Consider the following 16,022-nt stretch of genomic DNA (forward strand, 5'->3'; position numbering starts at 1 on the left):
TTTCCTGACCCTAAAAGAACATTAGAAGCAAGTATAAAGACAGAGTATCTGGCATATAATATACAAGATACCATTACGTTAGTGAATGAGTGGGAAAATGAAGAATACACTCTTTTACTTTCATTAGTCGGAGTTGGGTGTGTGTTTGTGTGGCTGTGTGTTTTGAATTTAAAAAAGAAAGGTTTGTTGCCTTCAAAGCATAGAATTTTTGGAAAAATTATTGATCAATGATTTGTCATACACGAATTAAATCCTAACATATAACACATGTAAGTCATCAATATTATGCTGTCTAAATACCAAATTCAGTAAATTTCTATAATATTTCATAACAATAGTTTTATTTTTTTATTTCCTTGTAGGTTTCTAGGGTTTTACCTGAGAAACAAGGAGAGATTGAGGCTCACATAAAAGACCTTGGACAGTTTGAAGAGCAATTAAATCATCTGCTTCTGTGGCTGTCTCCTATTAGGAGTCAGTTGGAAATTTACAACCAACCAAATCAAACAGGACCATTTGACATTAAGGTAAGGACTTCTTGCACTAAACATTATTTTTCAAGAGTGGGATTTTCGTTGAAGTAAAGCTCTCATTTGTTATCATCATCATTGTTGTTAACTTAAAAGTATGTTCATAACCTAAAAATTGAGAGTTATGTTTATTCAGTGGAAATTTTTAGGACTTAAGCCCAGGAGGCAGTATCTCGAGTAACCCTGAGAGAACTGCTCTAAGGAGGTAAAGGAAAGAGCCAGATTATATAGAAGTTTTGCAACAAAGGGCAGGTAGTCTGCACATCAAAAGATTATTGTCAAAAAAAGGAAAACCAGATATTTCAAGTTAAGAAATGTAGCACTTTTCTATGTACGGGAAGATGCAAGAGTTTGGGCACATTGAAATCATTCCTTTGCTAAGTGCCTCAGCTCTCTGGGGCCAATATCCTGTATTTTCATATCCTGAATTTCCTCAGGACTCACCATAGGGAGTGGCTACTAGATGACAGGTATTCTTTTCCTTCTTGAATGTAGTAAGAGCTCACTTGCTCACTTTGGAGGACAGTAATTGCCGGTGACTGTGACAAGCTTGTTTACTGATATGGCAGGAAATAGTCCATTTCTCATTTTTATAATGTTGTTGTTGCTGTTCAGTTGCTCAGTTGTGTCCGACTCCTTGTGACCCCACGGACTGCAGCACTCCAGGCTTCCCTGTCCTTCAGTATCTCCCAGAGTTTGCTGAAACTCATGTCTATTGAGTCGGTGATGCCATCCAACCATCTCATCCTCTGTTGTCCCCTTCTCCTCCTGCCCTCAATCTTTCCCAACATCAGTCTTTTCCAGTGAGTCAGCTCTTCGCATCAGGTGGCCAAAGTATTGGAGTTTCAGCTTCAGCATCAGTCCTTCCAATGAATATTCAGAGTTGATTTCCTTTAGGATTGACTGATGTGATCTCCTTGCTGTCCAAGGGACTCTCAAGAGTCTTTTCAGCTGATTAAAGCATACTATATATATATATATAATATTAATTATAATAATATTGTTATTATTACTTGACTAGCATTTTTAGTTTTTTTCTTCTGGCATTTACTAGCAATAACGTTTCATTAAACTCATATCACTAGAATGTCTTCATCATGTTTATTATTATAATCTACTTTCCATCCCTACTTTAATTATACTTAATATATGTCTGTAGACTCCTTATCTAAAACTGAAGTCATTTTGAAGACAAAGTGCCTACAGAATAAGTATCAGCCCCTTAGTAGACATTATAAAACCCTCTTAGACTTATTCCAGTTTACCTTTGTATCCTCTTCTGCCAACTACATCCTCTTGTTTTCAAGACACAACAAATTATATAATAGCATTCTATGTATGTGGTTTCATGCCATGCCTGTTTTCTTGAATGCCTTCGTACTTACTCCTAGTAGAGTGAAAAACTCTTTTAGAATTGCTTATAATCCTCTGTATCTATCTCTTACAGCCTTTGTACATTGATTGGCACTTAAATTTGAGAGACCTGAGTATCTCATTACACTCTTCTTTGAATGCAAAGAGTGTCTACTTACTTATCTCCCTTGTCCCATTCAATTTTGAACACCCCTATCCCAGGGCTCAGTGCATGGTGGTAACTTGTTAGCATTTTAAAATCAGTGAATAAAAATATTAATGAGGTACCCAGAATGGTAATGAGATGGTATAAGAAAACTTAGGGATCCAGACAAACACGCTGTCTCCTCTTTTCCATGTCCCTGTGCACACTGATTATTCTTTCTTTTCTCCCTTCCCAAGAGCCCATTTCAAGGATTTGTCCCAAATATAATTCCCTATTTTTGCATCTCCTATGGGCCAACAACATTAAGTACCCAATCACATAAACCAATTCACTTCAAAGGACAATCCATAAATTAATGTAATGATGGGCATTTTCAGACTAAATAAGTTAAATAATATCTTGAGTCAATTACTTCATTGACTCAAATTATTCAGTGTATTTACTTTCCAGGATATAATAACCTAATGTTTTTTTATCTCCATCCAGTTGGTCTTTTGGTAGGAGATAAGGATAAAAGCAAGTGTGAGGATCTTTTAGAGAGATATGATGAACATTTAGGAAGGATGGAACATCTAAGAATGAGGAAAGGAGAGAGATATAGAAAGGTTTGCCACAACTAAATTGAGTTATATTGGGTTGGCCAAAACCCAAGCAAACCTTTGGGTCAACCCAATATTTGCAAAGTGCACTGCATTACTTTTACCTTACTTTTCCCTGACATTCTGATAGCTACCCCCAGGAGCAGATGGTCTTGTATAAGTCACAGGTAGATATCATTTCACCCATGCAAAACCCAGGCTGCTCAACCGGTGGCATGGTCTTGGGTTCAGTTTGACAATTATATTCAAGTCACAATAGGCTTGATCAAGAACAAATTTAGGTAGATTTAAGAAGGTATACAGGACAAAGTAACAGCACAGCCAGTACAATGATGACACAGTGGAGGTCTTGACACCAGGGTGTGGCTTCTGATGAATCCGTCACCCTGAATTTGGGTCATGTGTGGTCAAAGGGATAAGACTGGATGAGTGCAAAGCACATAACTTTTTTTTTTTATTAGCACATCACATTGTAAGTCATCAGTTCTGGCCTCCTTTCAACTCTTCCACCTAGCTAGCACCTGGTGTCCTCAGAGGTATTTCACTAGCGCCCATTCTCCAGTTCAACTATATCTCATCAATACTGATTTTTCATTACTCAATAAATAATCTCAACAAAGAAGAACAATTAAATAATAACCTCAGCCAGATTCTCAATTATCTTGGATCAAGTTGTCCTTAAATATCTCTTGATTTAGTGTGACAAGAGGAAAGGCCATCAACTCTTTGTTCCTGACCAGAAATAGCTTTTTGGAACTCAGAGATAAAAGCACATTCCTTCACTTTTAAATATAATCTGTGGTGAAAATGTGCTTCTTCAGTAAAATGATGAAAAATATATTCAATACGAGCTCTCTACATGGAATATGTTTAAGAGAAAAGATAGCAAAATCACCTGATACAAATGGATATTGTTGACTCAACCAAAGTAGCTTTCATCCCAGTGTGTGTACATCAGAACGGTTCACAAAGATGAAAAACTTTCATTGGGTCTTTGTCCATGGCCCATAGGTTCCTGCCAAATGGGCCCCTGCAGTTTAGCGTGAAAGCTACTCTCAGCTGTGTTAATCACTTTCCTTTATTAAAGCTCCAAGACACCACTCTACTGCTGTGTATAGTTTCAGAGAGTCATGATATTTGCCCTCCTGCAGTTCAGTCTAAATCATGGAAGGGAAAGGCAGCTGCTTTTTTCCCTGGCAGGAAAACTGCTTGGCTTCAGCCCTCTGTGCATATCCTGAGTTTTTCATCTCTGAAGTGTAGATTTCAAAAATATTCCTTTAGCCATTTTCTTCTGCTTGTGGATGTATCCAAGGCAGAAAAGATCATAAAATCATATATATCATGACTTGAAAGGTTCTTCCTATAATTCTCAGACCCCTAACTTGTAATCAAGAAATAGAGACCTGTGTGAATAATTTACTAACCAACCTAGTTCTTTATTTCTCTTTGTCTAGCTTCTATCTATATTCACTGTCTAATAAATGATTTATGAAGATTGCATGGAATTCTTCTGTTAAAAGATGTGCGATTTTAATCTGTACAGCTTGCTGTAGCCCTCTGATTGAAGAAATTAAACTTTTTTTCAGTTAAAGAATTAGGGGGGAAATGGACTTCGTTTAACTTCAAACTGCTGGAAACCAAAAAGTTTGTAAATAGCTTTGAGGACATGCCCATTTTTTAATACAGAAAAAGAAAGAACTTTTAAAAATATCTTGGGAATGAGTTAATGCAAAGAAAGAGACGCACAAGCACCCTCTACTTCCTAAATTCAAACAAATTTTCCTTGTCTGGCCATGGTGACTATGGCTACCTCTGAAACAAAGAGCCTAAGGCCTTGCCATCTAGGTCATTTGTTTTCTCTAGTCAAACTCTGAGCACCTGTTAGAAAAATATGCAATATCCTCTGAGAGCCTCAGTTTTGCCTGCTTGGCACTTCATGCTTATTGATGAAATGCAGCTAGCTGTGTAATGAAACCCAAATAAAAAAAGCCTTAAGGGCTCTGTTCTAATACATTGTTTATGCTGGTGTGAAAATTGACTGCACATCGCTTGGTTTGTGCAATTTACTCCCGAAATATTCCTATTCAGGAAATCCTGCAAATAGCAATATTCATCTTGAAAATCACCTCACAGAACCCTTAGCAAGCTGAGAAACATGATCAATGAGATCGTGATGTAGAGGGCGAAAATTAGGCATAATCACAGCCCTTTCCCATCAGTCAGCCTACAAGAAGGCATGCCTTTGAATTTTGATTTTCAAATGTACTCTCGATTTAGACACAAAATATGTTGATTTTTGATTTCAGAAATGATAATTGAATGCTAATAACCAGGAACCAGTTAAAATTTCTATAAAGGGTCTTATGCTTTTAATCTTTAATGAATGTTTTCAGTAATGACCTGGAGATATACTACTTATTTGACATGAAACTGCCTAACTACTGTTTTCCAAACTTTTTATTAAAATAAGAGGTGGGGGGAACATATAATTTTATGTTGTCTTACTGACTGAATTATGCACATATTGATGATAGGGAGGGTTCCCCCCCGCTTCAAAAATTACTTTCCACCTGTGATCCATTAAAAAGCATGACAGTGTTGTACTGGCTCTTCCTTACCACGTAAGACACTTGGTTGTCTATAAGGTCAGTTTCACACTGAAAAATACCAAAGGACACAACTGCATTGATTGAATGTTAAACTATCTGAATACCAAAATTCCCTGCATGTGTTCATATTGCTGTTAGTATTATCAAAGAAAAATTGCATAGGACAACTTAACATGCAAGTAAGATTTTATTCAAGTCTATTGCGGTAGGGGAGAGGGAGTGCACTCAATGCTGTTGAAAGAAAAGGCAAGAAAGATTTTAAGCATTGAGATGAGCTAGGGGAGAAGTACTAGACATTAACTGGGAGGCTGGTTCTTTTGACTAGGCTAGTGTTCGCTAGTTGTCACTTCTTGAAGGTAAACTACTCTGCTCCCACAGAGAATGGGCGTTAGAGTACTATCCTTCTGGATGTTTAACGTTGTAAAAGGATGGCTCCGAGGTCCTTAAAAAGGATACTCCTCAGTTCTAAAATATTTACACCTCAAAAGGGCAGAAAAGAAATTTACAATAGAAAGTTTTCTAAAGTAAATGTGCAAAGGAAAGAGATGCAGCCATATGATTAAGAAGAAACCTAATTTTTTTTTCTGTAAATTTTAGTCAAGCTAAAAGAGCATGTTACAGCCATCTTTCTCAGTTCCTTTTGTGTTCAAGGAAACTAGGTTTCTGATTGAACAACTTAGGAAAACTAGTCCATGTCGTTCATTTTAGAAGTATTCTGTTGTTGAAAGACTAGTTGAATTGACTTTGAGACTTGGATGTAGAGAATATTTGCAGGATAGTATAAGCAATCAGTGTTTAACGAGGGAGATTTTCATGCAAGTAAGAAGAAAGATTGTCAGAGCAGACTTTAAACCAAGTTCTGAGGCCAGAGGGTAGCCACTTAAGAAAATTCCTAGATGTTGTGCTAGAAGCATTTTTAGATAATGGAGTGAGGATAGCAGCGGCCATTTGATGCATTTCCTTGTTTGCAGTTTGAATGTTTTTGGTGATGGCACAGACATCAGAGAGGTTTTAGTAAGATTGTCCACAGTCATGGTTATTTCCTGGGGCAAAGCACAAAAGATGTGGGAGTTCTGGTGAACTTCCTGAGTAGCCCATGCAGCAGCAGCTCCAGGCATGAAGATTGTCCATACATAATCTACTGTGTGGATGAGTCTTTTGAAGTATATATCAAGTTATTCAGCTTCAGCTCTCAGGGCTTCTTTAGACCCTGGGGGGGGGGGAATTTTAGCTCCAAGACAATCTAGACTCTCAATAGGGATTTGGACAGTCAGCTTTTAGTCTTCAGTCATGTCAAGACAGGAGAATGGGAGAAAAATTGAAAACATTAATTTGGAGAGTGGTGGCCAGACATTGAAGGAAATGAGAATAATTGAAAATTTGGTCAAAACTGACAAAATGTGTCAGACAGCAGGATCCAGTACAATCTACAGGTAGATAGCAGAATCGTATACTTTCAAAAGAAAAGTAAAATAGCTAAAAGACATTGAAGAGGACCAGAATCTAATTACCTACAAAGGTGTGCTATAGTTTTCTATCGAAACATACTCATTTTCCATTTAGTAACCTCCCATTTGATCAAAGACACTCAGGGTAAGATTATTCTTGTTTACAAAATAAGGCTGGGCTCTTTTATTACATAGATGGAGCAGAAATAATAATTTACCAGATAGGCCTTTTAAAGTTTGTTTTGCTGAATATTTTCATAAGGAATTTCAGATTTGACTTTTTAAAAGTTTCATAAGATTAAAAGAAGCCAAACCAAGAATTTGAAAACCATCAGATTTTACCTGCCATGCCTATAGATTTGTGTCAATTCTTCTATTTTCGAAGTTCTTAAAATATCCTAAGGTCTCCTGAGCCTGCCAGGAAGTGACATTCCTCATTCATCTATAAGACTGGATGTCCTGTAAGCCAGGTACTAGGCCAGATTTTCTAAGAGGACTTTGTAAGTATTGTCTCCATAAAATGAACTGTGGTTTTCTAAAACTGTCTGGTCATATCTGATTCTATGCACATCATTCTTAAATATGACATTCCAGTCAATGTCTTGGTTATATAATCAGTTTTCTCAATTATGTCCTGTTACAAGAAGGACAGATTCTTATTAAACCTATGCAAATAAATATATTGCCATGAATGTAAGAATACTTGATAAGAGTTTCTGAGTTCTGGAGGGATCAGGCAGGGAAAAAAGATAAATGTTTCATTTCTTTTCACAGAAATGTAATCTACTAAATTGCTATGAGTTATAGATAGCTTAAGGAAAAAAGAAAAAAGGAATTCTTTATGTTAAGAAAATGGAACATTAAAGCATCAACCATATTTCCAAAAAAAAAAAAGCCCTAATCAAATCATCCTTCATCAATTCATTCAGTTCTATGTAATTGATTCTTGTTTTACTTGCTCTCGGGTTAGCAGTTTCCTAAAACCCATTAGCTTCTCCACTCAAGTTCTGGAATTCCTGACTCAGTCCAGTGGTATGGGTCACCAAGTTATTTAAGCAAGGCTATCAGAAGTCTGTGTCCTAGAGTACCTGGCCTAGTCCTTCCCAAGAGTTTTGGAAACAGTCCCTTTTTCTTGAAGATAAGCATTCTGGCCTGAAACTGACAGGAGACACTTTCAGGGAAGCCTCAGAATAAAACAACAGATATTTGTAAATGACAAAAGACTTCAAATAATCATGGTTAAAGACCTGATGAAAGTTCATTTGACAAGGAAATTTTGTGATTTCTGTGGTACACACCATTTTAATGTAATAACTGAAATTATGACCGATAACATGCTGCCATTATCTAATATTAGGCAGAGCAGTACCAGGATATATCATGGACATGGAGCATGAACAAATTTCTAGGAAGTTCATATAAGTACTGAAATATTTATGTTAATAACATTTGACCCATACAAATACAACCTAAGGAATTATCTCTTCTTATTTGATGATATGCTACATGCAACTCAATGTACCACATAAACCTAATTATTTTTAATCTCTTTATTTTTAGAAGGTTAGAGAATAAATCCTTTGAGATTTTCAAAGCAGCTTAAGATCACGATTTATTTAGGATCTGATTTGTGGAAGGCAAAATATTAAAGGCTGTCAAAAATGTGAAAAGTTTTGAATACACGGAGAACCAGGATCATGGGACACTAAAACAATGCTTGACTACTTATTTAACCAAAGTGACAGTAAAAGATTTCAAAAATAAACATGATTGTAAGAGACTTTAGCTCTTTCAAAAGTGAGGCACTTCAATTCTCTCAACTAATCACGGACATGATAAAATCAACATAAAGTACAAGAAACTATTCTCCTAAGACACAGAATCATTATCGCCTAGGTGGATTGCTCAAAAGGTAAAGAAAGACCTTTTATAAGCTCTTATTATACTGATGCTGAAGCTGAAACTCCAGTACTTTGGCCACCTGATGCAAATAACTGACTCATTTGAAAAGACCCTGCTGCTGGGAAAGATTGAAGGTGGGAGGAGAAGGGGACAACAGAGGACGAGATGGTTGGATGGCATCACTGACTCAATGGAAATGAGTTTGAGTAAATTCCAGGAGTTGGTGATGGACAGGGAGGCCTGGCGTGCTGCAGTCCGTAGGGTCACAAAGAGTCGGACATGACTGAGAGACTGAACTGAAGCTCTTATTAAGAACAGACAAATAATCTAGGAAAACTTTGTCATTTTAATAAAGAGAAATTAAATTCTAGTTTTTCATTAGTATATTGTTGGTACTAAAATAATTTTTTAAAAGGTTTAAAAATATATCCATCAATCATAGCCACCTTTGACCACATGACATAAAATTCCTTTTCCACAAACCATTTACGACTTTCCATGTCTATTCACATTTTGTCCTACACTTCCCCTCTTCCTTCTGGAACAGTCATTTTACCTTAGGACAGCATCATTCCCTTCTTGCTTAACAAAAACACATACAACAAAGTTGTTTATCTTTGACATTATTGTTTCTAGACATTATATATATAATATATATAGTTTTTAGTCATTGGTAAATTTTATTTTTCAAAGAAAACTAGAAAGCAGATAAATTTTGAACTTCACATGCTAGCATTTTGTTGAAGACTAGCAAAGGTTATGAAAATAAATTGAGGTTACCTGCTCAATAGGAGAGCTAAAACTTCCCACAAATAATTGCAGGAGGAGACTTTTAAGATTTTCTTTGGACCTAATATGTAATCTTGTGGAGGTTGTGGACTAAAACTTCAGCAACTGACTGAAGTTATGACACGGGGTTATCTGAGTGTCTCCAAAGCCCATCTGAGTATATAAAATATCCAGTTTGTTTCTAAATAGACTATTCAGCTTCAGGTGATTAATTTGGGGGTTCCTAAGTCCCTTGTGAGCCCCCTGTAGAGGCAGGGAATGTATGGTTTAAGCAACTATAGGGAGTTGAGAGAATGGAGTGGCAAAGGAAAAGCCTGACACAAATGGACAGAGGGATGGACAGCTCAAGGGAGCCAAAAAGAAGATAGAAAGCAGTAGAAGGAGAACAGAGTAGTGAAGATGTTGGGAACAGAGAGGTCTTAGATGAGCCAATTTAGGGAAATCCTAAGTTTCCCAAAGAGGTCAATTGAAAATTCCAAATTATCTTTAGTAAAATGATGCCAACAAGGAGAGAAGCAGACAGCTCCATAGCAGTAGTCTTCAGAGAAGGAGAATCAGAAGACAGGATTTTTCCCAGAGAAGGGAAGAACCACAGTAATGGCAACAAGGAAAGAAAATTCAAATGAGATCTCTACAGAGAAAGAGTACTCTAAGTACCAAAGAACTGAAGCTCAACCACATGAGATCTCATTGAGAATTTTCCATGTTCTAAACCAATGGTAGCTTTCAAACAAGTAAGCCTGGGACTCTAACCCAGCCTTAAGAGTATACACAGAATCTAAAGAATCAAAATCTATCCTTACCATGCTTCCAAAGATTGCCATCTGGAGCACTGGATTTTGAGATGGACTCATCAATGGATCTTCAGTCAATCACTCAGGAGTGTGGAATTCTCCAGGCAAGAGTAATGAAGTGGGTAACCATTCCCTTCTCCAGGGGATCTTCCTGACCCAGGGATGGAATTCTGGTCTTCTGCACTGCAGGAGAGCAATCAGGGAAGCCCTTTCAGAGATTAATGTCTAGTTCATCCTGGGTCAGGAAGATCCCCTTGAGAAGGAACTGGCAACCCACTCCAGTACTCTTGCCTGGAGAATCCCATGGACAGAGGAGCCTGGTGGGCTACAGTCCATGGGGTCAGAAAGAATGAGACACCACTGAACCACTAACACACACACAGTTCATTGTTTGGAGTAAGATAATTCACTTTCAAATAGTTAATCCCTTAGATAGATGTTTACTTCAGGTATACAGGTAGCCTGTATAGCTCAGGTTAAATTGAATAATGTATGTGATTTATATTCTTTTTATTTTTTAAGGGGTAATGTTGGGAAGCTGAGGAACAGCGAAGAGGACACTGACCTCTTAGCCTAGCAATCCTCCAATTCTCTTTCTTAGTAAAAAGCTTCAGTGTTTTCTGTTAGTTAGGAAAGTATTTCTATGGAATATGTCTTGAAAAATAGTAGGTGGAACTTATTTGACAAAAAGACAAAATATTCTCATTCACCATGCAACTAGACATTTTTTCTGGAAATTTTTTAAAAACCCCGAGTTTAGGTTGACTCTGGGGAAGAGTATAATTCTGGCTCAGATAAAACCTTGAAGAGTTTGTGGGTACCACATTTGAATGAAATTAGGCATCAACTTTTCTCTTTGAACTCTGGGCTATCAGAATTCTTCCTCTTCCTTTCCATCCCCTCTACTCAATTCCAAAATCCATTGCTGAGCTGAAGGAGCTTGATAATGGGAAGAAAAACAGAAGACCCAAGTTCAAATCCCATCTCAGACACTTACTGGCATCATGCCATTGTTTAATTCATTTACCCTTCTTAACCTGACTTTCCTCTTCATTGAAAATGAAAACCAAGCCAATTTCCCTGGGGCATTATTGGATTAAGGTAACACTGAGGTGGGAATACGTTTTTCTAAGGCAATAGAAAAAGGCAGAAAATAGGACCTTCCTTTTGTAGCTGGAATTTTGATAAGAGCTCTTAAAAATAAAAATCAAGCTTGCAAAATACCCCCTCTTTCAAAAGAAACCAGCAAGTTGACACTAGAAAGCCACTCCAGAAAGCTTTCAGGTAGTCAGGAGAGTTTCATCATTCACCAAACCAGATTGCCCATAGAAGCAGAAGATTCTAAACTTGAGAAGAATTTCTTGAATTGAGAATTTCTGGAACAGAGAATTCAAGTAGGACTAACAATTTGTTGGCCAAGAAGAAATAGGTGTGGCTTTTACAGTTCTCTTCCTTATGAGGGCAGGGAAGAGGTCAAACGCTCCCTGCCAAGGAAAGGAAGAGAACTCCAAATGTACCTCTATTACAGTGGTATTCAGACCATTCTGTTTATAAAATTAAAAAAATATATGAATAGTTTGGAAAACTAAGTATCTGCTAGCACATTTTAAAGTTAACATCCATTTCCTTCCTTGGCATATTATAAATATTGACATGTAAAAAGTGTTCCATTACTCTTTAGAATGTATCCTGTGGAATCCAAATATCATAGCAATAGGATATATACCATTACCCACTTTTTAAAAAATAAAAAAAACAAGCGCATTGTTAATAATTAGAAGTTCCATATCATTCCTCTTTCTTTTTAAAATCATATTTCCATTTCACTTCCCCAAATAGCATGCAAAGAGCTGTATCCTAATGTAATATATGTTTATGCTATAAAGTCTTTTATTAACCACTCTTTCATGCTTCTATATGACAAATACACACTGTAGTTTCAAATTCAGTGTTTAAAACAATTTTATGTGACTGTAAGTTGCTAAGTATTTTTTTTAAATCCTTTAGATTGAGTTATATCTACAACCATTAATAATAAGTAAACCTAGTAATAACCAAATTGCCTAAATATATGTAATTTTTGATGAGTTATTATTATACATACCCAGTAGATTTTTGGAAATGACTCTATGAATGAAATGGCTGAGTAAGTGCATGATGGTACCTTGATTAAAAGAGGATTTCAATCATTAATATTTTGAACTTTGTTCTGATTTAGCACAAATGTGTCTTAGGTAAAATACACCACTGAGATACATCAGATAAGGTGTGCTTTTATTTTGTAAAGTTGGAGCACTATTATTAACTAAAAAGTAGGAATGATAATTGGTGTAATGTATGTACCACAGGAACAAGCCTAGGCAAATCCCTTGTAGAAGCTAAAAACTTGGAAACTGCTTCCACGAATGCCATCTATGCCCACCTATCTCTAGGAAATGCTTTGTGTACCTCCAGGGGTATATGCCAGTCTGAAGAGTGCCACTCTAGGAGAAACTGAAATTTCTAGGAGAAATTCTATGACAAGTGAAGAAGGGCAACTCAGTCCCTGGCTGGGCACTTGTTAAACTCTCACAACACTACCAAGTTTATCTTACGACAGTCCATGCCTTTAACCATTGCAGTGCTCCTTACTCCAGCAATACTTGGATCATACTGATGACTCATGCTGAATTTATTAAGGTCGAAAATCACCAATTCTTTTTCACATATGCTGCTTCTAATTGACTTGTCCTCCATCTTGCCCTTGTGTCATCTACCTTTTACAGTCAGATGCAGGTCCATGAGTACCTTCCCTGGTCCTACTCAAGCTTATCCACCTCAGTCCCTGACACTTAGGTTCGGTGCCTCCCATTACTGATCAAATCATGACCAAAGCAGAGAAGACACAAGAAACTCATTGCCATGGAGAGGCAGCATCTGTATCTATTCCGTGTCTGTTTCTGGTTCATCTCTGGTGATTTCAGTTTCTCCATTTTTAGCGACAATGTCTCCATCTACTCGTGACCTCCTCTGCTGGGTTCTCATTGTTCTGCCCTCTTATTACCCTACCCCTTCATTCGTTTCTCCAAGAAAGAAAATCGGTTCTTGACTCCAAACTGCTTAAAGCTTTAATAAATGTGTTAAGCCATTAATCCAGTTGAAGTAGAGACGGGGAGGTAATCTTCAGGTTCTGATTCTATCATACATTGCATTGCAATCTCTTAGGTTCTTTTCAACTTCAGGCCTTCTACAACTTCATCTACATTGTGAAAACAAATTTCTCCACTAGATTGAAGTAGAAACCTCCCTCTATTTTGACATCAAATTAAACCATTCATTTACTTTGATTGTTCAGTTAGTTATCAAAGTCTAATTGCTTTATTGCCTACCCAGTTCATAGTGTTCCATTTTGTCTACAAATGGTCATCTGGAGATTTCATCAAAAATATTATACTGCTGATGTGCACATGAACTTTATTTTGCATATCCCTGATCAACCTCTCTAAGCAAAGGAAGACATGAGACTAAACTAATGAAATCTTCATTCAGCTAACAAACCATTTATTGATTAACTACAATGTCCTCCTATGTTAAGGTGGCCCTCATTCTCATTTTGCTTAGAGGTGAGTTGATATATAAATATACCTCATTGTATTAAATGCAGTCAGTGCAGAAGCATTTACGCTATAACGTAGGGAGTACAGTTACAGGATGTTGTGATAGCCCAGAAGGGTGACACCTAACCTAATTGGGATATTACTTAGAGCGCAGCTCTTCCATGTGGTCCCTTGATGAACAACAGCATCACCTAGAAGCTAGTTAGAAATGTAAATCCTTGGGCCTCTCCATAGGCCTCTTGAACCAAAATAGATGGGAGTGAATATCAAGAAACTATTTTAACAAGCCCTCCAAAAATGCTTTCACTTACTAAAGTTTGGGAAGCTATGCTCCAAAGACAATCTCCTGGGAGATACAATATCTGAACTGAATCTTTAAAAGATGAGTGGGAATTGATAAAGGAAAATGTGTATGAGGAAAAGGAAAAGGGTTTCAGAGAGAAAAGGCAACAAGAACCGAGATATGAATGTGATGAATGGTATGAAGTATGGGAAGAAAAAGAAATACAATGATATTAATGTGTAAGCCCAGTTTGAGTGAGGCGTGTATTTCACTTTAAGGAGCTTAGATAGTATCTTTGAGAGATGTGGAAACTTTTAAAAAGAGGTGACTGGCAAACGCTCAGATTTGAGGAGTGTTCCCAAAAAAGGAAAACAGTCAGGAGACAATTGTGGTAGTTGAGGAGTAACATGGTCCTGGATGAGGACTTTGGTAGTAGGGGCAAACAGGAGGAGATAATGTGAAGAACTGTACTGACATATGTACATATATAAAATAGGTAACTAACAAGAACCTACTGTATAGCTCAGGGAAATACTTAGTGCTCTGAGATGACATAAATGGAAGAGAAATCCAAAAATGACGCTACATATATACATACAGCCGATTCAGTTTGCTATACAACAGAAACTAACAACATTGTAAAGCAACTATACTCCAATTAAAAAAAAACAAAACCTGTACTTCACATTGTTAATAGTGACCCATTGATAAGCCATGAAATCAGCTTGATAAATAAGCTATTGTGTAGCATAATAGGAGGATTCCCAGGTGGCGCTAGTGGCAAAGAACCCACAAATACAATCGCATTTTTGTATTTATTATATGTGGTATGGGTATTTTGTAAAACTGTTGTTTTCATTTAAATATCATTTCGTTTCTGTTTCTGATTTTAAGAGAATCTACATATCTGCATGGTCCTTTTACACAAAATGACTTAGTACTCTAGCAGTAAGTTCATACTGTGTCATTTATTCTAAGATTGAACACGAGTTCATCCTTTAAGACAAACTTCAAAAGTAAGAGTTGTTTTCTTTATTGAAAAAAATAATACTTTCTTGTGGTAAAAAATTCAAATATTCCCTTGCATCTCCATCTCTCAGCCACTCAATTTCTCTCCATTCAGCTACTGAAGTTATCAGTTTTTTCAGTAGCACTCCAAGGAGAAGGTGTATGAGTGTTTGTGTATATATTCTTTCTTTTTCCTGTCTTCTTTAAAAAAAAAAAGTGGATAGAATACTATAAACACTTTCTGCAGTGTTTTGTTTTTTCCCACTTAATGATCAACACTAACAATTATTTTCCATATTAGCACAAGAATGGTCTCATTTTTGCAGTTGTGTACTATTGTATTCTAAGGATGTACCGTAACCCATTTGACCAACATTCAGGCTAATGAACATTTAGTTGATTTTCAAGTTTTATTCCTGCTACAATAATACAATGTATAACTTTAAGCTCATGTCATTTGTCATATAGCAAGGATCCCTATAGGATAAGTTCTTAGAAGTAAAATGACAGGGTCAAAATGACATCTGTTATTTTAGTGAATATGGCCACCTCATGCAAATAGTTGACTCATTGGAAAAGACCCTGATGCTGGGAGGGATTGGGGGCAGGAGGAGAAGGGGATGACAAAGGATGAGATGGTTGGATGGCATCACCGACTCGATGGACATGAGTTTGAGTAAACTCCGGGAGTTGGTGATGGACAGGGAGGCCTGGCATGCTGCGATTCATGGGGTTGCAAAGAGTCAGACACGACTGGGCGACTGAACTGACTGACTGACTGATGGCCAAATAGCTCTTCATACAGTGTTCCCATCAGTAATACGAAGGAGTTTGTTCCCAGACATCTTTGCCAACTCACTGTGTCATCAACCTTTTTATTTTTGCAAAGCAAGAAAAAATGTCATCTCATTGTCATTTTAATTTGCATTCTTCTTTTGAGAGAGG

The 16,022-nt window shown here is 36.9% G+C and overlaps 1 protein-coding gene across 9 annotated transcripts in view; it reads left to right on the forward strand.

The window, feature by feature from the left end:
* The window catches only part of DMD (dystrophin), a 2,532,480-nt gene that overhangs the window by 1,758,354 nt on the left and 758,104 nt on the right, over window positions 1–16,022 (forward strand). For all 9 annotated transcript variants that reach the window (XM_043457704.1, XM_043457699.1, XM_043457698.1 and 6 more), the window contains one exon: window positions 363–527. In XM_043457704.1, the coding sequence (XP_043313639.1) occupies window positions 363–527 (165 nt within the window). The remainder of the gene's footprint in view (window positions 1–362; window positions 528–16,022) is intronic.

Source organism: Cervus canadensis, chromosome X (genome assembly GCF_019320065.1).
Source record: "Cervus canadensis isolate Bull #8, Minnesota chromosome X, ASM1932006v1, whole genome shotgun sequence".
Classification (NCBI taxonomy): Eukaryota; Metazoa; Chordata; class Mammalia; order Artiodactyla; family Cervidae; genus Cervus; species Cervus canadensis.